Genomic DNA, 25,362 nt, shown 5'->3' with positions numbered 1-25,362 from the left:
ATTTATAAATAATTTGGCACTTAAATATGAGGTCAAGTTTAAAAATGGTTCCTATGAACGTTATAAGGGTTAAAGTGGGATTGAAATATTGAACAGAAATAATAAAACATATATTATATTCTTAGGAAATAAAAACTGTTAAATTGTAAATGCTTCGAGTCTGTCTTTGTCACGTTTATATCGTTTATCGATATCGATAAAATTGTCATGTCATTTCTTAACCACGATGCAATTGACTTGAGAATAAAACACGTCACGCATTAGTCAAAATACATATACAGCCTGACCGGGAATATATGATCACGCGCCATGTTGCGGAATTTCACTGGAACTAATATTTTCATACTATACTGAACTGTCATCCTGTACATGAGAATAACAGCGCCCTCTTGACAATGATCATATATTACTAGTCAGGCTTTAATAATTTGACATGACAAGTTTTATCCACAGCGATAAAACGATAAAAACTAGAGTACAGTTTGTCGATGGTCAGGTCGGTAGGTCATTTCTTCTTCTTCATCTGCTTCGCTTTCTTCTTTTCTTCCCTTTTAACTTCTTTGTCTTTTATGGACTTGTATAGTTTGTAGCCGAAGAATACTGGAATGAGAAAATATTCTTGTTAGTTATTTTTAACCGATTTATGGGCAGAGTTTTATATTGTTGTCGATTTTTATCTAGATAAATAAAAGATAGATAAAAGATAAAAGCGATCTCATTCCGAGTGGATAAATTTGGGACAAAAACATACTAAGTATACGTTTTCTTAACTCAGTGGAAGATTTTTTAAGACATATTTTTAAATAGTGAATAGAATCAGGCGTTACTTTGCGGAAATCCATACTAATTAAAACCAAAATATTATTTTGCTAATCCGCGAAAAGATAACGTGCTAGTCAATCAGTGCTAACCCGTTATACTTACTTGCGTATTTTTACATGCAATTAATATTCCCACCCTCCCACCGCAAAAATAAATACGCAAATAAATATAACAAACCACCACCAAAAGAATAAACCTCGACACGTGTTTCGCCTCTCTACGAGGCATCCTCAGGAGTTGTTGACGGTCTGACGCCCGGCAACGGAAACTTACGGATATTTTTGGTGAAATAGCGCTTATTTTGTAAAGTCGACGTCAAAGATGTTTACATTTTTCGCCTTATTACAAAGGAGTAAGCTTCAAAAGTGTAAACATATCTTTGACGTCGACTGTAGAGAATAAAACTATCGTTTTACCACATTTTAATGAAATCTGCGGCGGTAGCACGGTCGCATTTTTATAGCTAGTCACCATTCCTGTACCGTTTTAACAAGTGACGGGCATAGTGACAGGCGATAAAAATGGAAACATGCTGCGCCCGACGGTAAAAAATCGTCAACAAAATAAAAATCGGCCCTTCTATAAAGGGGATGCTGACAACTCTGGGATTTTTTGTCACCCTTTATTGTATAATGCTTCAATAGTTCTACAGTTTATTTTTATAAGTACGGATACGATGGTCATAGTTGTCTAAGTAAAAACGCGATGTAGACAGTGACTGTCTCTTTTAAAAGTATTGTGATTAAAAGATATATTAATTTTATCACGTGGACACACCTATCCCTAAACCGAGAGTTTGGTTTTGTTTTGTTCTAGTTTCGGCTAAAACCGAGTCTTGCCGAAACCAGCAAAAAAAAACACAACCGAAACACACTTGGCCCGCTTAACCAGTAATCATTTTCGAGATAACCTAAATTGTTTGTCAAACTTTAACGCCTTGTAGATTAATATAGATTTTTTCTAATTAAGATATAATCAGCTATAGAAATTAATGATATTATAGATAATAAACAGTGTAGAGTAGGCATTCAACAATATAAATAAATACTAGCGGCTCTGTGAGCTGTAGATATTGCCGACCTGATTTTGTTCAAGTTGAAACGCTTTGGTCGCGCTTCGGGTTCGCTTGGCCAATAATGGGTTAATCGACCGAGCTAGACCCATATATTAAGCTCAAAAAGGCTTGTGTGATGTGTATGGAGTAGTATATTTATTTTAGTGGGTTAGTGCAACGATAATAAAATTATATTATACTTAAATATAGCAGAAAACACTCAAACCTCAAGAACAAATATTTGTAATAAACACACAAACAAATGTTATTGGGATTTGAACCCAGGACCTCCAGTTTTCTTGGCCAGACTAGGCTAGGCCGTTAAACGCATTACAATGTAGTAAAGATGAATGAGCAAGCATTAGCTAAAAGGTTAATCTATTTTAGACTGACTGCTGGGCTAGTAACCTCAAAAATGCATCTTAAGCCCCCTCCAGACAATGCGCGTGAATCGCGGGCGAAGCCGCGAACGCGACCCATACAACCATTTCCAGTCGCCGTTACGACGCGGTGTTGACACATCTTGTGTCGACACCGTCTGTTTCGGTCACAATTCCAGTCGCAGAGTCGTCGCCGTGTCGACACAGTTACCAGAAATGGGGAAGGGTCGACACATGACACAAAGTGACATAAAGTGTGGTCGCCGTGTGCACACATTGTTTCGGGTTTGCGACTACTTTATGCCAAAATCATTCGTTCATTCGTTCATTTTGTTCCTGTCAAATGGAAACTGTCAGATGGAAAAATACTTAAATAAAAATAAGTGACATTAATACGCCATCTCTAAAACGGATTACAAGACGTAATTATATATTGTTTGCATTTATATTACAATAGGACTTAAATTATTATGGGGAATTAAACTGCTCGAGTGATTTGATAAACTAAGTGTAATATAATCAACGCGCCACCACATTGTTTTAGTTTAGCCGGAAATGAAATTGTTTACTTCTCAGTGCCTGTGTTCATAACTATATTATTTGAAGCATTTTTAGCACTTCGATGCGTATACTATACTTAAATAACAGAAATAACGCTTTACATACTACGAAACTTGTTAATTATGATGTATAAATATGGTTTAAGGCTGAGAAATATTGCAGTCACAAAGTAGTTGCAATGTTTCGACTTTGTGTCGACTCTGTGTTGACACATGACACGCGCTGTCAAAAGTAATAACAAAGTTACTGGTATGTTACTGGATTTGCAAAATGGCTCCTTGTGTTGATTTGTTTTCAGATATTCTCAAAGTGTAAAAATGCCGTGGTCAGAGATGGGCATTAATCGATTAACTGTTTATTCGACTAATTAATGGAATAAAAAAAGTTAATTCTCAAATTTTAATCGCGATTAGTTTAGTCGACCTAACATAGATTGAAATTGAATTAATCTGAATATTAATCGAATAAATTATCGATTAAATCTCGATTGAAAGTTGACAGGAGGCCATTTTTGTACGTAAAAATAATAGAAATGTCTTGCATGCAGATGGTAGCAAAACACTTTGTCATAAAAGTCGAGATGGGTGTCGATATATAGGTTTTAGGGAGTGCCGATTTCGAAAATAATGACCATTTTGGAATCCGAAATGGCGGCCATGCACTGTGTCATAAAAGTCGTCATGGATGTCGTTTTATAGGTTTTAGGGGGCCCCGATTTAGAAAATGATGACCATTTTGAAATCCAAAATGGCGGCCATGCACTATGTCATAAAAGTCGTCATGGGTGTCGTTTTATAGGTTTTGGGGGGCGCAGATTTAGAAAATGATAACCATTTTGGATTCCAAAATGGCGGCCATGCACTATGTCATAAAAGTCGTCATGGGTGTCGTTTTATAGGTTTTAGGGGGCGCAGATTTCGAAAATGATGACCATTTTGGATTCCAAGATGGCGGCCATGCACTATGTCATAAAAGTCGTCATGTATGTCGTTTTATAGGTTTTAGGGGGCCCCGCTTTCGAAAATGATGACCATATTGGAATCCAAAATGGCGGCCATGCACTATGCCATAAAAGTCGTCATGGGTGTCGTTTTATAGGTTTTGGGGGGCGCAGATTTCGAAAATGATAACATTTTCAATTTAAAAATGGCGGCAATGCACTATGTCATAAAAGTCGTCATGGATATCGTTTTATAGGTTTTAGGGGGCGCAGATTTCGAAAATGATGACTATTTTGGATTCCAAGATGGCGGCCATGCACTATGTCATAAAAGTCGTCATGGATGTCGTTTTATAGGTTTTAGGGGGCGCAGATTTCGAAAATGATGACTATTTTGGATTCTACTTTTATGACAAAATACGCAGCCGCCATCTTGGATTATAAAATGATCATCGTTTTCGAATTCTGCACTCCCTAAAACCTATAAATCGACATCCGTGACGACGCAAGTTATCTTTATTTTCAGATCTAATAAATTGCTACAGAATACAAAGGACAAAAAAGAAGCGAGGAGGTAATGAAACAAGCAAAAATACAGATGATTCCTCGACGCAATTGGGTGATTCTTAAATTGTGTCCAGATTTTTTTTGTCATAAAAGTTTTAGATTTTTTTTTGTGTTTTGTATCTGTATTTTTTATGTAATTCGACATTAAGAGACCATATACATCTCTTAGTAATTGTAATAAGTTAGATTGAATTGTTAGTTTTATTTTATAAAATTGTTGATGTTATTATTTTTGCTTGTATGTAAATTCAATAATGACGTGTAAAAGTGCCCTTGTGGCTTATTTGCTGAATAAATGTTGATGTTTGATGTTTTATTTTTCACATATTACTCTCACAAGTTCCGTGACATTTCGACCTTGTAATTTTTTAAGTAAGTAAATGTTTTTGTTTATCTATGAGGATCTCACTAGAATAGTATAATCAAGGTATGTTTATATTTGATGAATGAAATAGTAACGCAAAAAAAAATATATTTGTGTCTTATATTCCTGCCGAAGACTTTTATTTTACCTTTTCCTTCTACACAAGTTTGGCCAAGTAATAAGAATTTAGGGCTCTCAATTTTATTTTGACTTCTACAACAGTAAAGCTACGAGGCCATGTTTGGTATCGTTTTCGTATAAATTCGCAGTACCAAATTTAGTCAAGGTATCACATTGACACCATTCCGAAGTAAAAACATATAAACTTATTAAAATACTTTCTTTTAAACTCCTCTTCACGCTTAAACTGCTGAACAGTTTTAATTTAAATTTGGTACACATATATTTTGAGTCCCGAGACAGGATATAATAAGTTATCTCAAAAATCATCCTTTAAAGGTGTGAAATGAGGTGTAGGGGGGAATTCAGAATTGACTTCTTGAAGTTAATACTGTTTAAGTTTAGGTTTGAAGTCATGTTTTTTCATCATTTTTAACTAAATCAAAGATGTAGACCATCCCAAATTTCATATAAATCGGTTCAGCGGTTATTGATTTCCCGTACAAATTTCCACGCTACTTTTCACACCTTCAAAAGATGATTTTGGTTATAAGATCTATCCTATGTCCTGTTCCGGGACGCAAACTATTTCTATACCAAATTTCAACGAAATCGGTTCAGCGGTTAAGCGTCAAGAAGAGTTTCAAAAAAACCGGCCAAGTGCGAGTCGGACTCGCGTATTAAGGGTTCCGTACATTAAGTCGGACTCGCGCTTGACTGCACATTTCTAATAGGTTTTCCTGTCATCTATAGGTAAAGAACTATTTTGTGTATTCAGACGGACATACATACAGACGCACGAGTGATCCTATAAGGGTTCCGTTTTTTCCTTTTGAGGTACGGAACCCTAAAAAGATTTTTTTTTATTTTGTGGAATGGTGTCAATGTGATACCTTAAATGGATTCAGCACCCCAGATTTATACGAAAACGATACCAAACACGGCCTAGCACCTTCACTGATATAGATATATCAAGATAAAATTGAGAGCCCTAAATAAACTTTCAAGAGCGGATATCTCAAAAACTATTCAACATATCGAAAAAATTGACTGAATAAACTTGTAACAAATTAAATTAACTTTCATTTTGTATAAGTGGCCATGTCGCTGAGATGCATAGTTTCCGAGATATAATCGAAAAACGGGAAAATGGGACCTTCAAAGCCCCCTCTCTCCCCCCCGCTCAAGGGCTACGACCGGGGACTTTTGATATGTTCACCTCCTAACTTGTCAAACCGAGTTACGGAGTCAAAAATTGTGTTCCGAGCATTTCCCTCTACAACTTTTGGAGCATTCGTTGCCTGACCTAAGTAGCTTATTGAATTTCTTTAAAAACTTTTCTGTAAAAGGTTGACGGGTGTTGGGTGTTTATATGGTTTCGGTCGATTATTATCATTTGCATTGCCCATGATGACTTACTAGAATTACGAGCACACGAGACACTAATAGTAGTTTGACAAACCTTGGTTTTCAAGAGGTATTTTATATTGACATTTGCTGTCACAAATTTGCTGTCAGATTTAGTCGCAAACCGCACGCAAAGTGCACACAAATGTGTCGACACCTTGTTACGGAAAAGTGTAGACACGGCGACGACACTTTGTTTCGAAACAATTCTAGACACATTGTGTGGACTCTGTTACGACACATCTGACATTTAGTTACCACTTTGTGATTCTGCGACTGGAATGGTTATATGGGGAGTGTGGAGTCGATTTCGCAGGTCTGCGTTCAGGACTCCACACTCGCGTTCGCGGCTTTGCGCCGCGATTCGCGCACGAGTATGGAGGAGGCTTTATAGTGGTAACAGACTATCGCACCGCACCAAGGTCATTGTGCAACGCACCCATAAGTAAGAGCGAGAAAGCGATATCTCTTTCTCGCTCTTACTTATCGGTGCGTCGCACAATGACCTTGGTGCGGTGCGATAGTGTGTTACGGCCTTTAGTTTAGGTATGTTGTAATTGCCATATGAAAAATTTGAATATACATACTGATAAAAATCCGGACATCACTCTAAAAGGTCTGATATTCTTTCTCCAATAATCCCCCCGCCCCCTCGTATAGTATAAAAGCGCCTATTAAATCCACAGACAAGACATCCTCCAGACTGAGCACATCAGTAGCTCTGCCACTAGGAATCCTCTAGACGGAGCTTAGAGCAATTATTTCATGAAACCGATGCTGCCAAAAATACAGGGGTGCGGAGGACGAGGTCAGCGAGTCCCGTGCCGTGATTGGTCCATTCAAAGACACGGGCATCACACAAAGACACTTTGACCCGAAAATGGAGTAAAGCTACCGTATATTTGTACAAGGCAGAGGGGGTAGCGCTACTATGCTCTGTCTGGAGGATGTCTTGTCTATGGGTTAAGGTTTCTAAAAAATCCTGACACTCGCCAAGTCCCCCTTCAAACCTGCCAAAGTATCAAAAGTCCTGGCATGTCAAGGGAAAACCTGACGTATTCTCGACGACGGGCAAAAGGTTGACCCTATACAAAACATGCCAAACCACAGAATAATTAATGGTACTACCGTACAGAAAGGACACTTCCTACAAAACCGAAGTTTGACAGCGATTCAGGGTCGAATCATGCTATCCCTTTCTAACTTATTGCACTATCCCTTTCGACTATTTAGGGTTGTCAAAATTCATGTAATTATCTTATCTCGCAACGCAAAGGGACGTCAAGTTGTGCCAACCCTAATAATTGCTCGGAGCAATGCTGAGCCGAACGGAGCCGAGTTCGATTGAAGTGAGGAGTGTCTCCCCACTGGCCAAAGTATCAAAAGTCCTGGCATGTCAGGGGAAAGCCTAACGTATGGCAATTCTAAATAGTGAAAACGAGCCAAAGTTGACCATATTATACAAAACGAAGCTACACTACGTTAAGATACCAGATAACTATTATCAGAACAACCATCTAGCACAGGGGTCTCCAAACCTCGGCCCGGGGGCCAAATCCGGCCCGCGATGCGTTCCAATCCACCCCGCCGACACCCAAAGCGAGTGCTCACTGTCCGGCCCGCGGGAGCCAGGCTCCAGGGGTTCAGCATTCATTGAGAGTGGACTGTTCTTAACAGCAGCAACCAGACAAAACCGACGGTGGCCCGCGCGAAATTTTCTGAGACGCAATATGTTCCTCAGGTAAAAAAAGTTTGGAGAGTGACTAGCATAATAACGTTTGTCCCTAACCGTCCTTTTTACACGGTACAGTCAGCCAAGAAAGTGGTCTACCACTTTTCGACTCTATCATCTGATTGATAGAGTCGAACAGTGGTAGACCACTTTCTTGGCTGACCGTACACGTACACGGAGACAACATTTAACAAATGCTCGCTTTATGACGAATTGTTTTACATACCTAAGAGTATCACGAACAGAATTATCGCTCCACCAATCAACATCAGCTGAAACTTAACAGCTTCCTCAATAGCCTCCTGAATACCGCTCATATCAATCGCATTAGGATCCTGCAATTTCATCGAGATCTTGCTCACTATTGCCTCTTTCATTTTACTGGTAAATTCCTCCCTTTCCTCATCTGTCATGGCGTTATATTTCTCTATGACATCTTTTAGTTTATCCTGCACGCCTTCAGCATCCTCGTCTTGAGGTACTTGGTCGACCATGTTTCTGAGCATAGACATTACGTCCATGTTTTTGATGGATTCCTGTAGTTTTTCGCCGATGGCGCCAGCGATGTTGATTTTTGGCGCGTCTTCGTGATCCATGATTTCGTCGGCCATTGTGCTATGGCGGGAATTCAAAGATAATAAGTATTTTTTAAAATTTTTGGATGCGTTCAGATTCAAGGATGGTTTTTTCAGTTTTTGAATGGTAGGTTTTCGACTATTGGTAAAGTAAGAGCTTAAATATTTAAAAACCCCATTTTTTAAATGTTACAAGTTACAACTTAGCAAAAATGAAAGAATTTCGATAAAGATAAATGGACAAATCAACTTTTATAGTGGTAACACACTATCGCACCGCACCGCACCGCGACCTTGGTGCGTCGCGCCCATAAGTGAGAGCGAGAAAGAGATATCTGTTTCTCACTCTCACTTATGGGTGCGACGCACCAAGTCGCGGTGCGGTGGGATAGTGTGTTACGGCATTTAGATCGAAAAATGTCGCATGTTCGAGTCTTGCCAGAAGCGGTGAGTTTGTTCCATTTTTCTTTTATCGCTTGTTCAAATATCTGCTTGCAAAAAAAAACATTTATTTGTCCAGTGTTGCCAGTTTAGCTTTTAAAAACTTGTAGCATTATAAAATGGAGTTCAGGGGCCTTCTCATAAAAACCTGTAAGCGCTCTTTGTAACACTAACTAACAACCATATATGTTAGAAAGACATGCAAAGAACGCTTGCAGGTTATAAGTCTAAAACGCCAGGTAATTTAGATATTAATTATTAGTTATTATTAATCTCACCGGCGTGTAATCGGGTCGGCACCTATAGATAAACTAGCCAATTATCGGCACACTGATTTGTTTGGCACTGCAACTGTCTCCGCCTTTAATACGTGTCAAGCGATAACAAATGTCGGACTCGATAGCAATATCGCTATTGTTTTTTTATATACATACATACATATAATCACGCCTATTTCCCGGAGGGGTAGGCAGTGACCACGGATTTCCACTTGCTACGATCCTGACATACCTCTTTCGCTTCCTTCACTTTCATAACATTCCTCATACACACTCGCTGGTCTACTAAAATCAATCAATCACACTTTTTAATAATTTTTTTAGGTATTATATGATTTCATTCAAATGAGATATTAGCAACTAAGTAAATTGTTATCAATAGTCTTAAGGGGCCCACTGATTAACAGTCCGCCGGACGGTATCGGCCTGTCAGTTGTTCGGAACTTTCTCTCGAAAATTTTGTTCTAATTGACAGGCCGATACCGTCCGGCGGACTGTTGATCAGTTGGCCCCTTTATGGCTATGAGCAAACGTAATAACAACTGATATCTGTTATCAAATACTTGTTTACGTAACTAGCCAACGTGGCCTGTATTATTGATAACAACAATATTATAAAATATAATATTGATGCCGTGTCAAAGAGAAAGAGATAGCAACAATGTTTCATTAAGTACGCCCAATGGTTGACTGGTAGAGAACGCTTTATGGCGTTAAGTCCGCCAGTTGTACTCTTTTTTTGTTAATTTGTGTAAGAAATATTAAATATTGTGTTGGCGTTGTGTAAACACTGCACTTGCTACTTACTCTGCCGGTCCACTGAGGAACGACTTTGACAATTTTTATGGTGTCGACTAAGAATTTGGGAGGGGTAGACCTGAACAGATTCCCAAGATCCTTACTAAATTTCATAAATTTTTGTTCAAGACAATAAAATGCCTTATATAATTTTGAAAAATAGCTGATACTCTTCAAACTGCTAGATCGATTTCTATCAAACATATCTAAGAACCACCGCAAGGAAACTCGCTTTCACGTAAAAAAAACCGCATCGAAATCGGTCCATCCGTTTGAGAGCTACGGTGCCACAGACATTGGTGTTAAACGTATAACACCCCTCTTATTTCTTATTGCGTCGGGGGTTTAAAACCCTCTGACGGCAACCCAGTACAGCATCATAAGCATGACCAGGATGGCGTTTACACTTCCCTGCTCACTGCCATGCCCTCAACGGCCTACGGTAAGGCCGCGTTTCCACCAGAGATGTGCTAGGATGAAGAACCAATAGAAACACTTCATTATCATCGCTCAGGGCAGGTCTAGTGGAAACAGCTCCACGTGCGTTTTTGGTTTTGGTCACAAAACAAGTGAAGGGTGTGTGCGAGGAATGTGTTGCGAGAGATGTGTTGCGAGGTACGGACGCGAGCGAAAAACTATCACTGCACCCCGCTAGCTTATTTATTTGCTATATACACACCTTCTCTACGAGTGTTACGACGCATCCTCGCACCGCTCAGCTATGTCGCATTTCTATAAGGGTCACCCTAATAAAAATCCTGACATTTCTTGTATATAATAGAGATTTGGCGTAGCTTGAACGACGCCCCGGCGGCACGCTGCGCTCTGCGGTGTTCTGTATCGTGGATCTACATAGTACTACATACCTTAATTCCCTTTCCCTCCGCCCGACCTCGTAGCCCCCTCCCCGCGCTTTTTTATGAGGTCATTCGTAAAAATCCTGACACTTGCCAAGTCCGGCCGCAATCCGGACAAAGGGTACAAAATCCTGACATGTTTGGACAAATCCTGACGTATGGCAATCTCTGGTGGAAACCTTCAGAACTTTCCACATCTTCGCTACGGATCCTCGCACCGCTCAGCTCCCTCGTCGCTCAGAAACGAGGTATGTTACGTACACCTGAGTGGCGTTCGACGCAGTTCTGCCAAGGCGTCATAGAGTGCGCTGTCAAAACAATTGAAGTCCAGAACAATTGAAGTTATGCTGTCAATCAATCTTCAGGAGGGAACGATCAGAACGAACAGAAGATGACGTCTGTGGTGGTTCCTGGGTCAAGTCCACTGGTTTGCTTAAGATAAGAAACGTAACGTGTGCTGTAATCTGTAATGAGTCTTGTCCAGCAAAGCCTGTGAGTTGAATATTGTATTTCATTGAAGGCCCTCGTCATCCATTGAAGGGTCCGATGTGCTGCCGATTGTATGATACGCCCACGCATCCCGACATTTAATTAGTATAAAACTAGACTTACATATAACAGAGAATATCAGAAGCGCGAACAGCACCCCCAACCACGGCCCGCTGCCCCCCAACACTTTAGGCGAACTCCCACTCAACATATTCTTCAAATTCTCCTTCATCTCTTCCGTCAACTCAGAATCGTTCAGCATATCCAGCAAATTCTTCCTAAGCTCTTGCGGATTCCCATTTTTCAGCAACTCTTTGAGCTCGGACTCTTCAAGATTTTCTAGGTCCAAATCGTCAGCCATTTTTAAAGGAGGGTTATGTTTTTACTGTTTTTAGTACCTAAGTGCAAGGCGACAGTGTAAACAGATATGACGATATCGGCGAGTTATCTATACTTTAAAATGTATCGTGGAGCCACGTAAGCGGGTTAAGGTATGAGAGACAGCGATTTTAGAACAGCAAAATGTTGTATTGACAACAAAGCCTTTTATTTATTTGTTTATATTTTGTGTGAGTCAATCGGTCCTCGCTAGAAATACGGGCCGGTTGCTCTTTGTTGGATAGAAGCTACATGTGATGTGTCTAGTCTGACAATATTACTGATTTGTTGGGACAGATCCCCGCAGCGAATACGGGTGGCCTTGTCCTAAGTTTCCGGGTCTTCGCCGGGATTGGCAGTTTCATGGTGTAAGTCAGGTAAGCTATTTTATTAAAGGTTTTTAGGGTGTCGTGTCATGTATTGACAACATACACTGAAAACATGTTCACGACATTGGTTCTCGAACGGACGATCGTAAGGCGGATATCACACCGTGCCTTCACGAAAGTGGAATAAAAGTGTCGTTTAATGGCAACGAAGCACATCTTTAAACAGGCAAACCTGCAGACTGCGTAGGCAGTCGTTTGCGATTCCATAACACTATATCTGAGCTATAAGTTCATGATACTAGTTAGTACGCTCTGAGCGCCATGAAGTTTGGATGGACTTCTAGGTACCCGAAGTATTATAATTTTCCCCCTCTTTTTTTCTTGATTTTTTTTTGTTTTCCCATGGGGGTTGGAAGGTCAGATGGACTGCCGATTTCGTAAAAACTAGTGCCTACGTCAATTCTTTGAATTATGTGGTCAAGCGGACCCTAGGCTCCCATGAGGCGTGGCAAAATGTGGGATAACGCGAGGAAGAAAAGTATTATGACGAAAGGTGTCAATGTCAAGGTAACCTTCATGTTTACAAGTAAGGTTTCTTTGACAGCTTGTACCAATGATATTGGCGTATGCGCAATATTTTTGGTTATGAGAAATGGAAAACAAAACTCAATAGAAGATGCCTGCAAATCGGTTAGTAAAGAACAGTATAGGCCCCGTGCATGAACTATAGGGGGCAGCATAGGAGCCGTCAGATTATTGGCGCGAGGCGTAAATGTGTCGTTTATGCTTCCGATGTAGCCCACGAGATGGCAGAACCTACTATGCACAAAGAAACGTACCGACGAGAACGGTAGATAGTAGCACTTGCTTTAGCAATGCACATGTGCACATATGTTTCCGACTCAGGCCACAAGATGCCAGACCCTCCAACACGCACGGTCCCTATGACGCTTCATCTCATAACTTGGGCCATTATTTTTGATAATAATATTAATAATTATTAAGCCAAGTTGCCACAAGTGTTTAATGTGTGATCTGTAGAGAGCCAATAGCAAATATTACCTCTTCATTGCATTATCGATGTTACCATACTAGCGGCTATATGTTATACAAATACATACCTCACAATTCCTTTTTTATATGCATACATCGGGGTTTCCGGTGCGGGAATGATTTCGGGCATTTATAACTTTGTTTATTGTAAAATAATTACCAAACTATGAATTAAACGTAGGTAGTAAGGTCCAAATGTGCTTAGAAATGTTAAATTAGTATAGTTTTTAACAGTTTTTACCTGTTATTTGGCTAGTGTAAAACATTCCCGCACCGAAAACCCCGATGTATGTTCTTATGTCAAATAAATAGCCTTTTCTCAAAAATGGACGGCAAAGTCGACTTTGCCGTTTAAAAAATAGGTTGCGAAGCGCGTAGTTTATGGTCACTCAAAAATTAAAAAGTTAAAAACATTGCAGTCTCGATTTTGGGACTGCAATGTTGCATACAAATTCCATTATTTGTCGAGTTCCAAACTTTTTAAAAGTTGAAATGGCCATATCAAATGAAGGCACAGGCCCATTAAACAGCCAAACAGATGATTAGTACCGCGACTATTTAGCTGTCTCAAATAGGTTGGCGTATTTTCGGCAGAAAAATACACTTCTATTTTTTTATTAAAAAAATAAAAAGGCGTCAAAGCTAATTTTTTCAATTGTTTCTACTTTTTTCTGTGAAAATATATACGTAAGAAAGTTGCTTTTGTAAAATATTTCTATGATATTTATATTTCTTGCACCATTTTTGAGAAAAGCACTATATATGACTCGGCTGGAAGGCTACTTGCTGGCTTCGGATTCAATTAAACGGACTCCCAAGGTCGTCCGTTTAAAACGAATCCTCAGCCTGCAAGTAGCTACTTCCGAGCCTCGACAATAATGTACTATAAGAGTCTCGCATGTCCCAATTCCATTTAATACTAATTCAAGAATAACGAAACATTTATCTGAAAGTTAAACTAAATATATTTTCACCACACCAGCTCGGAAAGGCTTACTTTGCACTTCAAAAACTGATAGCAAAGTTGCATTTTATTCACATGTGAGGCAAAGTAATCAAACAAAATTTTGAGTTGTTTTCTTATGTTTGCTGGTAGAATTGACTTTTAAATGATGATTTTGGATGATAAATATTTAATAACATTCATTTGGATTTGATTTGGTTTGATTTTGTTGATATTTTACAATTAATATTTGCTTCGGGTTGGTGTGGTCAATAATTTTGTGTTTCACTCGGGGGCAAGTTTTGTTTAACCCTCGTGTTTTGAAACCCTCGCAATGGTCGAGATTCAATTTTTCGATTCACTTGCTACGCTGTTGGTTCAATTTTGGAATCTTTCACTTGCTCGGGTATCAATATTAGCACGAGCGGTTAAACAACAACTTTACCCCCTTGTAAAACAAATATCTATTATGCATTATACACTTATGGATATTGTTGGACACAACATCATTGACAGCTCTAAGGAAAAATGTACCTATCTGTTAAGAATAGCTTATTTAAGAATCTGTATGTGTGAGAAGATTGGGGGACGCCTTTGCCCAAAGGCACACAGAATCGATTATCGTAGATTAAGGAAAACTATAGATATAGTATAAAAATGTATATCTGATATAAGGCTATAAATAATTTAAGAATCTACTGACAATAGGTACTTTTTTGATGAATTTCCATTTCGGGAGAAAACGGTTTCCACTAACTAAATCTAAAACAAATCACTTTGATTTTGATGTTGATCGCTTCAGCATAATATATTCAAGGTTTATAGATTTCGCGTTGAAAAAAAAATTACTGCAAATTTTGTAAAAAGTAAAAACCTATAAACCTAGACTAGGTTCACTGTGTCAAAAACATACAAAAAAATCATGGAGAATGGAAAATATTAAAAAGCGGGAAAACGTTTCTTTTATGGACGAGTACGTACTTCCCTCTTAAATAGTGTCCCTTTCCGGCATTGATTTCACGAGAATTTGGCCGCCCTAAGTAAGTTGTGGGCACATAAATATAAAATGTGCAATTCAATAAAATACAAGGCGTAAAGTATGACAAACAAATCGATTAACACATAAATGGCTACTTACCTAATCCATGCGTGGCTAAAGAACCAATTTTTTACGCATTCACATATAAATCTCGAACGCAAATGCAAAATATTAAAACAATTGATATGCCTTGCGAGCGAATTAAAAATCCATTTACATGACGATTACCTCGATTACGTATATGTTTATGTCTATAAATAGCTAAAGGAGTACACAATAAATATTCTTACCTGTTAAACTAATCACAACAAGTCCAGGAATGATGAAAACCGAGTTAGAAAATGCGTGCTCCAACGGGCCATCTTGTCCCCCACCTAAGTCCACCATTCTGCTCTAATACTGAGATATTTCCCTCTAATACTGTGACGGGATACTGGATAAACTAGTTAAGATTATAGGGAAAGCATGTTTTCCACTGCCACGGCCGTTTTATAAGAAAACACGAGTTAAATATGTGTCGCGAAAGTTAGCTTCTTTCCGAAGGTGTCAACAATGAGTGTGACAGTTATAGTGATGTACTAGTTGTTAGTCGTGTCGGTTTTTTGGTGAACACCGGTTTTAGTTTTAGCTAAACGATTATTTAATACAGTACGATTTACATGGTTATTTAATGTTATTTATAATCATTGATATAGAATAAGAACTGGATACCCAATCAGCCGCAAAAAATGGCCCCGCAAAAGTAACGTTAAAACAGATCACGCGTTACTTTTTCGTTTAGTCTTGTATAGACCGCTCAAATGTGAAGTTGTCAACAATGTCGTAAAATGGTCGTCAAAATATGCAAAAATAACAATGATAAAATAAGGAAAAAGCTTGGAATGTATTTCTTTCGGTTAGTTCTTTGGATAGCATTACATAATTTATGTAATCTGGTGGTAATTTCATGGTTTTGTATAAATTATTTTGTTAGTACCAAAGAAGGGATGTGAAGGAACAAAAATCTAATGAGTAGATGTGAGGTCAATACTTTTTTTATTTTTATATGGAATTCGTAAGATATAATATTATGTTTAAATTCAAGATTTCCAAGAAAACCTATGCGAAGTGCTGAGTGTACTGCTATTATAGCAAGAGATAGGGGTGATGCAGTTTTAAACAAGGCAAAACGGCACTTGTGTGTTCGGCGCATTTCCCTGTTTCCGACATATACACGACCAATAAGGGCTTACATCGACTAACTGTAAATGTTAAACCTATCTGAACACAGTGACAACCACAGGAATTTCTTGATAAAGACCATAACCAATCAGTACCAGTAGCGACCTGAATATCCCCGTGCACTATATTGCAAAGAACGAAAGTGCGAAGATTATGTAGATCTAAAATACACAGTTATTTAATAAGTTGAATTTATTTCAAGGAAAATAGTATTTAAAGACGTACCTATATATACTTACTTATTAAAAATAAATTTGTTTTATGTAACTTAAACGGGTTGTTACCATGAAATAATTTTATTTGAACTCCCGATCAAATTAAATTGATTCATTTATTACTTTGGTTTTTCTGTACAGTAATACCTATTAAAATGTACCAAAGTGACTCCATTCGTTCATTATTCTCATTTGACGTTGTTTGACGTAAATACAAAGGTGAAGTTACGTTTAGTGCCATCGGACTTAAAGTTTTAACAGTGTTGGTACTAATGTTAACAAATTTGACACTTAATGCTTACGACAGTAAGTTCTTTTCCGTACAAAACATTTATCTTGACTCAAAATTTACGTAAGCGTTTTTATCATCAATGCAAATTTGCCGCTACTGTCATTCTGACCCACATTTTGTTGACGTTTTTGTTCCGCTCTGTGTGTCTATTTCTAATATTAAGTCAGTGTTTATAATAATGAAATTCATTGGGATTTTACTTTGAAATTAATATAAAAAAAATGAGGACATGTGAGCATTAATTTCGAATCGAGCCGGGAACGTGGCCGTGGAATTTCCGACAAAAATAGCGTCTCCTGCATATGACATGATACAGTTAGTCAAACATTAACGTATATATCTATGGACTGGCCTTACGTGCACTAAAAATGGTACTAGTTTTAGCGGTGTGACTCACGAATTCCAGCCAATCGTGCAGTCTAACGCAACTAGTTGCGACCAATAGCGCGTGTGATGCTAACTCATCAACCAATCGCGCGCGTGATGCGAAGTCATCAACCAATCGCGTTGTACCGGTGTCACACCGCTGTACTGGCCCCTGTCATGCCTCATTATTCTTGCCCGTAAGGCCAGTCCCTAGATATCTATGTCAATGTAGTCAAAGGACTGTCTCATTTCAAACATAGATACAGAGAATCATACTATCTTTGTCTTACACTAGTACTAGCGACCAAAAGAAAAGGATGAGTATGGTTTTTTTAGGGGTTTTTTTTAGGGTCCATACCCAAAGGGTAAAACGGGACCCTATTATTTTAGGGTTCCGTACCCAAAGGGTAAAACGGGACCCTATTACTAAGACTCCGCTGTCTGTCCGTCCGTCCGTCCGTCTGTCACCAGACTGTATCTCACGAACCGTGATAGCTAGACAGTTGAAATTTTCACAGATGATGTATTTCTGTTGCCGCTATAACAACAAATACTAAAAACAGAATAAAATAAAGATTTAAGTGGGGATCCTTTACAACAAACGTGATTTTTGACCGAAGTTAAGCAACGTCGGGCGGGGTCAGTACTTGGATGGGTGACCGTTTTTTTTTTGCCGTTTTTTGCATTATGGTACGGAACCCTTCGTGCGCAAGTCCGACTCGCACTTGCCCGGTTTTTTGTTCTTATTTAGTGACAAATTTGGTTTGACAGACTATATCTTGATTAACCTCTTGACGACTGGGTTTCAAAAAAATGCTAGCTTAAATTGAACTTTGTCAAATTAACAAAGAGTCAAAACTTAATTGTGGCTTAAATATTTATAGGCCTTTTTCTTTCATGTGTCCCCACAGAATCTGTGTGTGTCCCACACAGTTAAGGCCGAGACCGTGGGCGAGGGGCCGCTTCGTTCACCGATGCCTAGCTACGCCACTGCTAGGGAGAAGAGAACTTAACAGTAACACTATTTTTTGTTTCTCGCGTGAGAAAGGTTTACTCCTACACTGTACTTATCATTTTATGAAATAAGCAATTAATGAAACAGAATAATATAAACGTAAATTTTATTATTAAAAATACACAATATGTATTCTTTTGGCCTTAACATTACATTAGTGTAAACAATAGGTACTTAATATAATATTCTACTAACGAGACAAGGCGATACAACAGTTTATTACGGGCACATTATATACAACTATTCATAAAAATATTTTGTAAATAATCAAGAGTAAAATAGTAACATAATTCAATAATATTTTAAAAGTTCATGGAATGTTGACCCTTAAAAGCTACAATGTCATCCGTACACTAATAAAATGTATATAAACGACCTTAAATTATATTATTTATTTACATCTGGTTACAAGCGATGAGATGATATAATTCCCTCCAATAAAATTCAGTCATGTTTGGTCGATTTTAAATATATAATATACATTTTGAAGTCCCTCAACTTTGAAAAGAATTATCACAGAATAATTTGAGGCGATCTTCAAATTTAATTCGAACTGGGTAATTTTGAAACTTACCATCGATTTACAATACTGACTTCACAGCTAAAGCATCAATTTCTACCAAAATATATTTTAATTCAAAATTTATTGGTGAAACCACACGCGTTACGAATCAAGAGAAAATGTTAATAATTATTTGTATAATTAATTACTTGAAAAAGTTATCGTAATGTAAGGCACTTTTGGAATGACATTGAGCGTATATATCCGCGTACAATCTAAAATATATCACCAAAATTTATACCTAACATTTTTTTTATAAACATAGCAATGTCTTGATACATTACCGGTTTTTTGAGATTCTTTTTTAGAAAATATATTACTGATATAAGAATAATATTAAATAGGATTTTATTGAAATATATAATATTGTTGCCAATTACAATGAAAGATAAATTTATACCATAACATGGCAATACAGAACTATAAAATTTCGTACAATTTGCAAACATCGTTTAAATCCACGCAACGCCTATAAAATAAAATTAATATTTTTTTCTCGTAATCTTGCATTAATTACATTTAGTTTGTGTGGATGAAAGCAATATTTTCATTAACTATAATTTCATCTATTTTATTTATGTCTTAACGGTAAAACTCAATTCTTCTTCAATGGGTCAAAGTTATCTATTGAAAAATCATCGTTTCCAAAGGTGATCCCTCTGCTGAACCCATCCTGAAAACAAAAAAAAAACAATAAGAAACATTTATGAATAATCCAACATTTTCTTACATTAAATATATTGGACGCTAATGCTTCACCGTAGCAGTCTATGGCAGTGACACGATTTATTGTCACACTAAAGCAGAGGACCTACATAAGATTGTAAACATGGTAAAGTACTTATAAAAGCACCCATTGACTTATATAACCACATATAACGAAATACACTTACATTACAATTAATGACTTAAGTAGTACACATAAGTATACCAACTACTACTACATAATTACAAGTTAGGCCTACCAGTCGGGCATTTTTGTGATTATAGCGGTAGATAATGACATACATATGGTGTTTAGCAAAAATGTGTCAACCCACATTAATTTTGCAATAAGATGTCAACTCAAAAAATTGACATTTGACATTGACAGTTGACATTTTATTGCAAAATGAATGTGGGTTGACACATTTTTGCACCATCTTATCACTGTTAGAATCCCAAGAACAACATATTTGTTAAAATACATGATATTAATTGATTACTAAGAAAAAAAATGTTATAGCTACAACTCACCATTCGCAGAGCTGTAGAAAACAAATTAAAATACTAAATATTCTTTAATAAAACAACTTAATAATTTTATTTCTAAGTCTATCATTCCTAAAATGAAGTCTTCTGTATTAAACCCAGAGTTGCATGGCAAAAAAAATATGTTTCAAATGTAAAGAACCTAATAAAAGCAAATTTCAAGGGAAGTTGAGAGATAACGCAGTAGTAAGTTAGTATACTAATTCCTGGATAATGGCATTGTTGCTGACGTTAGTTTAGTTAAAATTCTAATAAAAAAAACACCATGGCAGTACCTACTTAACGTATAAGTACTAAAACTATCGGCACTAACCACCAAAAACATAAACTTTTAAAGTGAAGGAAAAATTTAAATCACCGCTTCCTTTTTGTTTATACGCTTAGCTGCTTTAAAGCCCCCTCCAGACTATGCGCGTGAATCGCGGGCGAAGCCGCGAACGCAAGTGTGGAGTCGATTTTCGCAGACAGCGAAATCGACTCCACACTCGCGTTCGGGGCTTCGCCCGCGATTCACGCGCATAGTCTGGAGGGGGCTTATGAAGGAATGGAAAAGTTCGCACGCTTCTGCTAAGCTTACCGACGCATCAGTTCTAAACTTCGGTACATCAGTCGATTAAGAGGGATTGGACCGCTGTGCTATTTAAAAAAATCGTAAGTTCGAGTGTTGCCCGAAGCGGTGAATGGTTCCATTTTTTAGGGTTCCGTACCCAAAGGGTAAAAACGGGACCCTATTACTAAGACTCCGCTGTCCGTCCGTCCGTCCGTCCGTCTGTCACCAGGCTGTATCTCATGAACCGTGATAGCTAGGTAGTTGAAATTTTTACAGATGATGTATTTTTGTTGCCGCTATAACAACAAATACTAAAAAGTACGGAACCCTCGGTGGGCGAGTCCTGCTCGCACTTGTCCGGTTTTGTTTTAATTAAAAAAATGTAGTGTCGCTTGCTGCACACGTATCTGCTTGATAAAAAATCACTAAAGAGACAACTATTTTCTAAAGGTGGTATGCCATCTGTCCAATTTCTTTGTCCAATGTGTACCTATTTTGTCTCACATTTTGCTTAATGAGAGAGTGAGACGCAATGACATTGGACCAAGATTTTGGGCAGGAATACCACCCTATAATAATAGTACCACGCGTAAAATAGAACAGAAGAGTTAAACACCTACCTTCATCTCCGAAATAGTTTTATCTAAGAACCCGTTGAAACTGCTGTCAAGCTCCACCGTCTGCTTCTCACTGAGATTGCCGAAGCCATTGAAAGCGGTTCCGTAGCCGTTGCCGAAGATATTGTTCTTCTGCTCGATAGGGTCGTACCCGCTCAGGCCGTTCGTGAACGAAGTGTTGTTAAAAACCGATGTTTGGAGGTTAAAATCGGAAATGTCGTAGTTGGGTTGGTTGGTTTTTGCGGTGGCGAAGGGTGAGGTTCGTTGAGGGGTGTATTGGTTGGAGGCAGCGAAGGGGGTGGAGCCGAAGAGGTCGCTGCCGTTTTGTACGGGGGTTTGGGGGGTTTGGGGGTGCTGCGGGGAGGGCTGTTGGGGCGTGTTCTGGCGTTTCGACGCTTTTGGTGGAGGCGCCACTGAAACAAACGAAATAATATTATAAGTTACTAGAACTTAAGGCCACAATACTCGAGGCCAGGCCGAGCACGGAACTCTTAGAAGTTATAGCTGACGACGATCAAGCCTTTTAATATGAGCATCGCCATCGCCAACTTAGGTATGCCATGACTGCTGTGAGTGCGACAGTGGCGCCCACCTGGCCCCAATTTCACCACGGTGACAGGTGCGACAATTGTAAAATCACTGTTGCTGACGTCACAGGCATCCATGGGCTACGGTTACCACTTACCATCGGGCGGGCCGTATTCCTGTTTGCCACCATCATTGTATTATTAAAAAAAAGCTTTATTATATCGGAAAAAAACAGATATTTCTTTTGCGAAGTTTCTGACAATTGTCAAGATTTAGAAGAATTGTAGGTAATGAGTTATATGTCGAAATTTCGTGACAATTGTAGTGTTTCTTGTGACAATTGTCATAAACTTAGAAAGAGAAATATCTGTTTTTTTCCGATATTATAAAGTTTTTTTTAATAAAACAATGATGGTGGCAAACAGGAATACGGCCCGCCCGATGGTAAGCGGTAACCGTAGCCCATGGATGCTTGTGACGTCAGCAACAGTGATGTTTTACAATTGTCGCACCTGTCACCGTGGTGAAATTGGAGCCTGGCAGCTATTAGACTATGAGCATGAAAGCCACATAAATGCCATGATGATCGTGGTGGTCATCTTTTACTTCACCCTTCACGCACTTCGCACATTGTAGCTAGATTTAGACCAAGAAAAGTGTGCAGAGATTTTGAGAGCACACGCAGTGCAGGTGTTATTTTAAACGTTAAACTTATAAATAACACTGCCACTGCGTGTGCTATCAAAATCTCTGCAGACTTTTCTTGTTCTATACTATGTATCTTTACGTATTTAAATAAAAGTTAACAAAATCTTTTCATCTACCCTCAACTGGCTTAAGGAGCCATTTGAGGGTAGATGAAAACATTACATGATCATAATGTAGGTTAAAGTCAGGTCGTTCAGTGACTGATCCAGGCGGTTTAGTAATTGTTGGTTAGCCAATAAATGTTATAACTACCCGAAATTGTACAAATTGTTTGTTTACTTTTATTCAAATACCTAAAGATAGACTATAGCTTTAACATTTACAATATAGCGTTAAATATACTGCATTTAACTGTTGGTGTACTTACGCAGCGGTGGTGTGGTGGTGACGCCTTGATCGGGTGGCGTAGAGTAGCGTGGTGCGGTTTCCGCCTCGAACGCGCGTGGGTCGAAATCTGTAACATAACAAATACATATAAATTCAATGAATTATCATTTATTTTTAGGAAACTAAGGCACACAGCATACATACAATAATAAAAATGTTAAATGTTAAATAAAATTCATTTTGGCGACACAGTTTTCTGTTGCATGGTATATTTCATGGTGTCAAAGCTTCCAGAACTGCTTACGATGCAAAAGTATCCAATGTTAAGCATTTAACAAAGCGAATCATCTGAATACTTATTAAAAGCTAGGATTTGGTAGTTTTCCTTCGTACACTCTTTAGCCTTTGGTCTGTTATTTTCGATTTGTTAAAACTCTTTACGAAACCTGTTTTAATTGTGTATACAGTGCAGTAAATACTGAAGGGGAATTAAGATACCTACAGTATTCTCCTAAGACCCAGAGTCATTTATGCAGTTTTGAATTTCGAAGCTTCTTTTATTCCATTTTATAAGTAGTTCAAAATCGATTTAATTTTGTCCTTTTAAAAGGACTTTGGGCCTTATGAGGGTATTACTTACCACTGTCCGAGTCAGAGTTGAGCAGTAGGCCTTCCAATTTGGTGCCGACGACTGGGTTCTTGCCCGACAGATCGCCCAGGAGCTTACTGAAATATGATGCAAAAGTAGTGTCATTACATTATTATATTTGATTCATTATTTTGTTTAACAACCAAGAACACAACGTTTATTTGAACATTTTTTTCTCACACACATGCAATTTGTTGTTTAGTGTCTAGTAGGCGACAACCGCCCACCATAATTGTCAACATCTTATCATCATCATATTTGTCATGAGTTTAAGGAGTTTTCAATAAGTTGATTAATACATAATCGTAAATTATAAAATCCACTCTAATGGGAACGAAATCCTATACCATATAAGATAACATATATTGTTTCGCCATACGATAAATATTTTTTTCATTTTTACAGGATAAGGCGCTTTTTTTTACTAAATAAATCTAATTTGTAAAGTTTTTGCGACTCTAACGAGTCATCCTATGAAACAAGAAGAACGACACTAGTGTTGAGAAAAACCGGTAATTTACCGGTTACTTACCCAGTGCTGAAGTTCGTCTTCCCGTTGTGTTGTGGCGGCGGCGTCGACAGCAGCAGGTTGTTGTCGTTGGTGGAGTTGAACGTGTCTGTGGAAGAGTTGTGCGACAGCGCGTCTTGGCCTGGAAATAAAAGCAAAAAAAAACATTTTAACGATTGAGGAGCAGTATTCGGCTTATTATTATGTTAATGTTAAAGTTACAGAGGATTTTGTACTATTAATGTATTCTAACATAACTGGGGCCACTAAGATGTAAATGCTAATCGAAAAGTGAAAACGTATTGGAATAATAGATGCGATCGACAAATGAAGTAATCATTTCTATAGATTCTATTCTAGTTTCCCCTCTGGGTTGGAAGATCAGAACGGCAGTCGCTTTCGTAAAAAATAGTGCCTACGTCAATTCTTGGGATTAGTTGTGTTGTTAGCGGACCCCAGGCTCCCATGAGCTTTGGCAAAATACCGAGATAACGCGAGGAAGAAGAAAAAGGAGATTTAAGTTTCGATTGCTGTTTACTATAAATGATTATCACTTGACTAAACCCTCTGATCTTCCGGCGAGACTTTCCCTATGCTTTAAAGAAACTAAACTTTAAAGCACTTAGTTTCTTTGAACCTAATTACCCGCTATACTGCACTATTGTTCTTCAGTCGGTTGAAAAAAATGACCTTATATGTATAGATTTTTAATACTAACCGTTGCTATTTCCCTCAGGAGTCTTAGTACCATTCATAGCGCTGAACCCATTGGCCAGCGTGAGAGACGCGATCTGCTTGTCCAGGTCAGCTGGCGCCTTGAACTCAGCGATGTCTGACAGATTGTTCCGCGCGAGATACGCTGATAGGTCGTCCTTGTATGTGATCTTTGATAGCTCCTGAAAATGTGATTTGAGAGGTAAGTGTTAATAAAGAGAGAAATAAAAGGAAAATCAATCGTGATTTATTTTTTCGAGAAATATATTGGAATATTCGGTATTTACAAATTATAACTAGCCTTAAATGGCATGGCCACTTTATAAAGCTCGCTGTAGGTATAGTCGCCATCAGATATATCGGAGCAGCCAAGGTGCTCACAAATATCTGAACACGCCTCTATTATCAAGGCGTTAGAGAGCGTGTTGAGATATTTTTGAGCACTTTTCTACGTCGCTACGATTTTTATAAATGAGAAGATAACTCTGTCTGTCTGTTACCTGCTGAACCAATTTTGATTAAATTTGGTATGGATATAATTTGAGGACCGTCCATAGGATAGTTTATACCATTAAGGTTACGGTATCATCATTATCATCCCACGCAGACGAAGAAATATTTTTTTTCTATAAACATAAATCACAGTCTTTCCATGGGTACTTTATATTAAATATGTACCTTATTGTACATGTATTATATATTCTTTTTTTAA

At 38.1% G+C, this 25,362-nt stretch overlaps 2 protein-coding genes across 4 annotated transcripts in view; both read right to left on the bottom strand.

Moving 5' to 3' along the window:
* Window positions 1-93: 93 nt before the first annotated feature.
* LOC134802821 (uncharacterized) lies at window positions 94-15,693 on the bottom strand. Of its 2 annotated transcripts, XM_063775548.1 has the most exons (3): window positions 9,242-9,325; window positions 8,174-8,562; window positions 94-600 (listed from the first exon to the last, which is right to left on the bottom strand). In XM_063775548.1, the coding sequence occupies exons 2-3, from the start codon at window positions 8,556-8,558 to the stop codon at window positions 506-508; spliced, it is 480 nt and encodes a 159-aa protein (XP_063631618.1). In that variant the 5' UTR covers window positions 8,559-8,562; window positions 9,242-9,325; the 3' UTR covers window positions 94-505. The 2 variants fall into 2 exon arrangements, 1 of the variants encoding a protein (XP_063631618.1); XR_010145875.1 differs by lacking the exons at window positions 8,174-8,562; window positions 9,242-9,325 and adding an exon at window positions 15,418-15,693.
* Window positions 15,694-18,328: 2,635 nt separating this feature from the next.
* LOC134802741 (PTB domain-containing adapter protein ced-6) overlaps window positions 18,329-25,362 on the bottom strand; it is a 115,483-nt gene continuing 108,449 nt past the window's right edge. For both annotated transcript variants that reach the window (XM_063775416.1, XM_063775415.1), the window contains exons 6-11: window positions 24,655-24,832; window positions 23,961-24,078; window positions 23,420-23,505; window positions 22,820-22,906; window positions 21,220-21,629; window positions 18,329-19,471 (exon numbers count right to left, since the gene is read on the bottom strand). In XM_063775416.1, the coding sequence (XP_063631486.1) occupies window positions 19,394-19,471; window positions 21,220-21,629; window positions 22,820-22,906; window positions 23,420-23,505; window positions 23,961-24,078; window positions 24,655-24,832 (957 nt within the window). In that variant the 3' untranslated portion in view covers window positions 18,329-19,393. The remainder of the gene's footprint in view (window positions 19,472-21,219; window positions 21,630-22,819; window positions 22,907-23,419; window positions 23,506-23,960; window positions 24,079-24,654; window positions 24,833-25,362) is intronic.

This window comes from Cydia splendana, chromosome 25 (genome assembly GCF_910591565.1).
Source record: "Cydia splendana chromosome 25, ilCydSple1.2, whole genome shotgun sequence".
Classification (NCBI taxonomy): Eukaryota; Metazoa; Arthropoda; class Insecta; order Lepidoptera; family Tortricidae; genus Cydia; species Cydia splendana.
This window is presented reverse-complemented; position numbering and strand designations above follow the sequence as displayed.

Bases quoted from the DNA above. Each gene is read 5' to 3' on its own strand.
- LOC134802821 (XM_063775548.1), bottom strand. From the start codon at position 8,558: ATGGCCGACGAAATCATGGATCACGAAGACGCGCCAAAAATCAACATC. The intron at 601-8,173 runs GTATGTAAAACA...TTCTCATTCCAG, and splicing joins TCTGTTCGTGATACTCTTAG to TATTCTTCGGCTACAAACTA.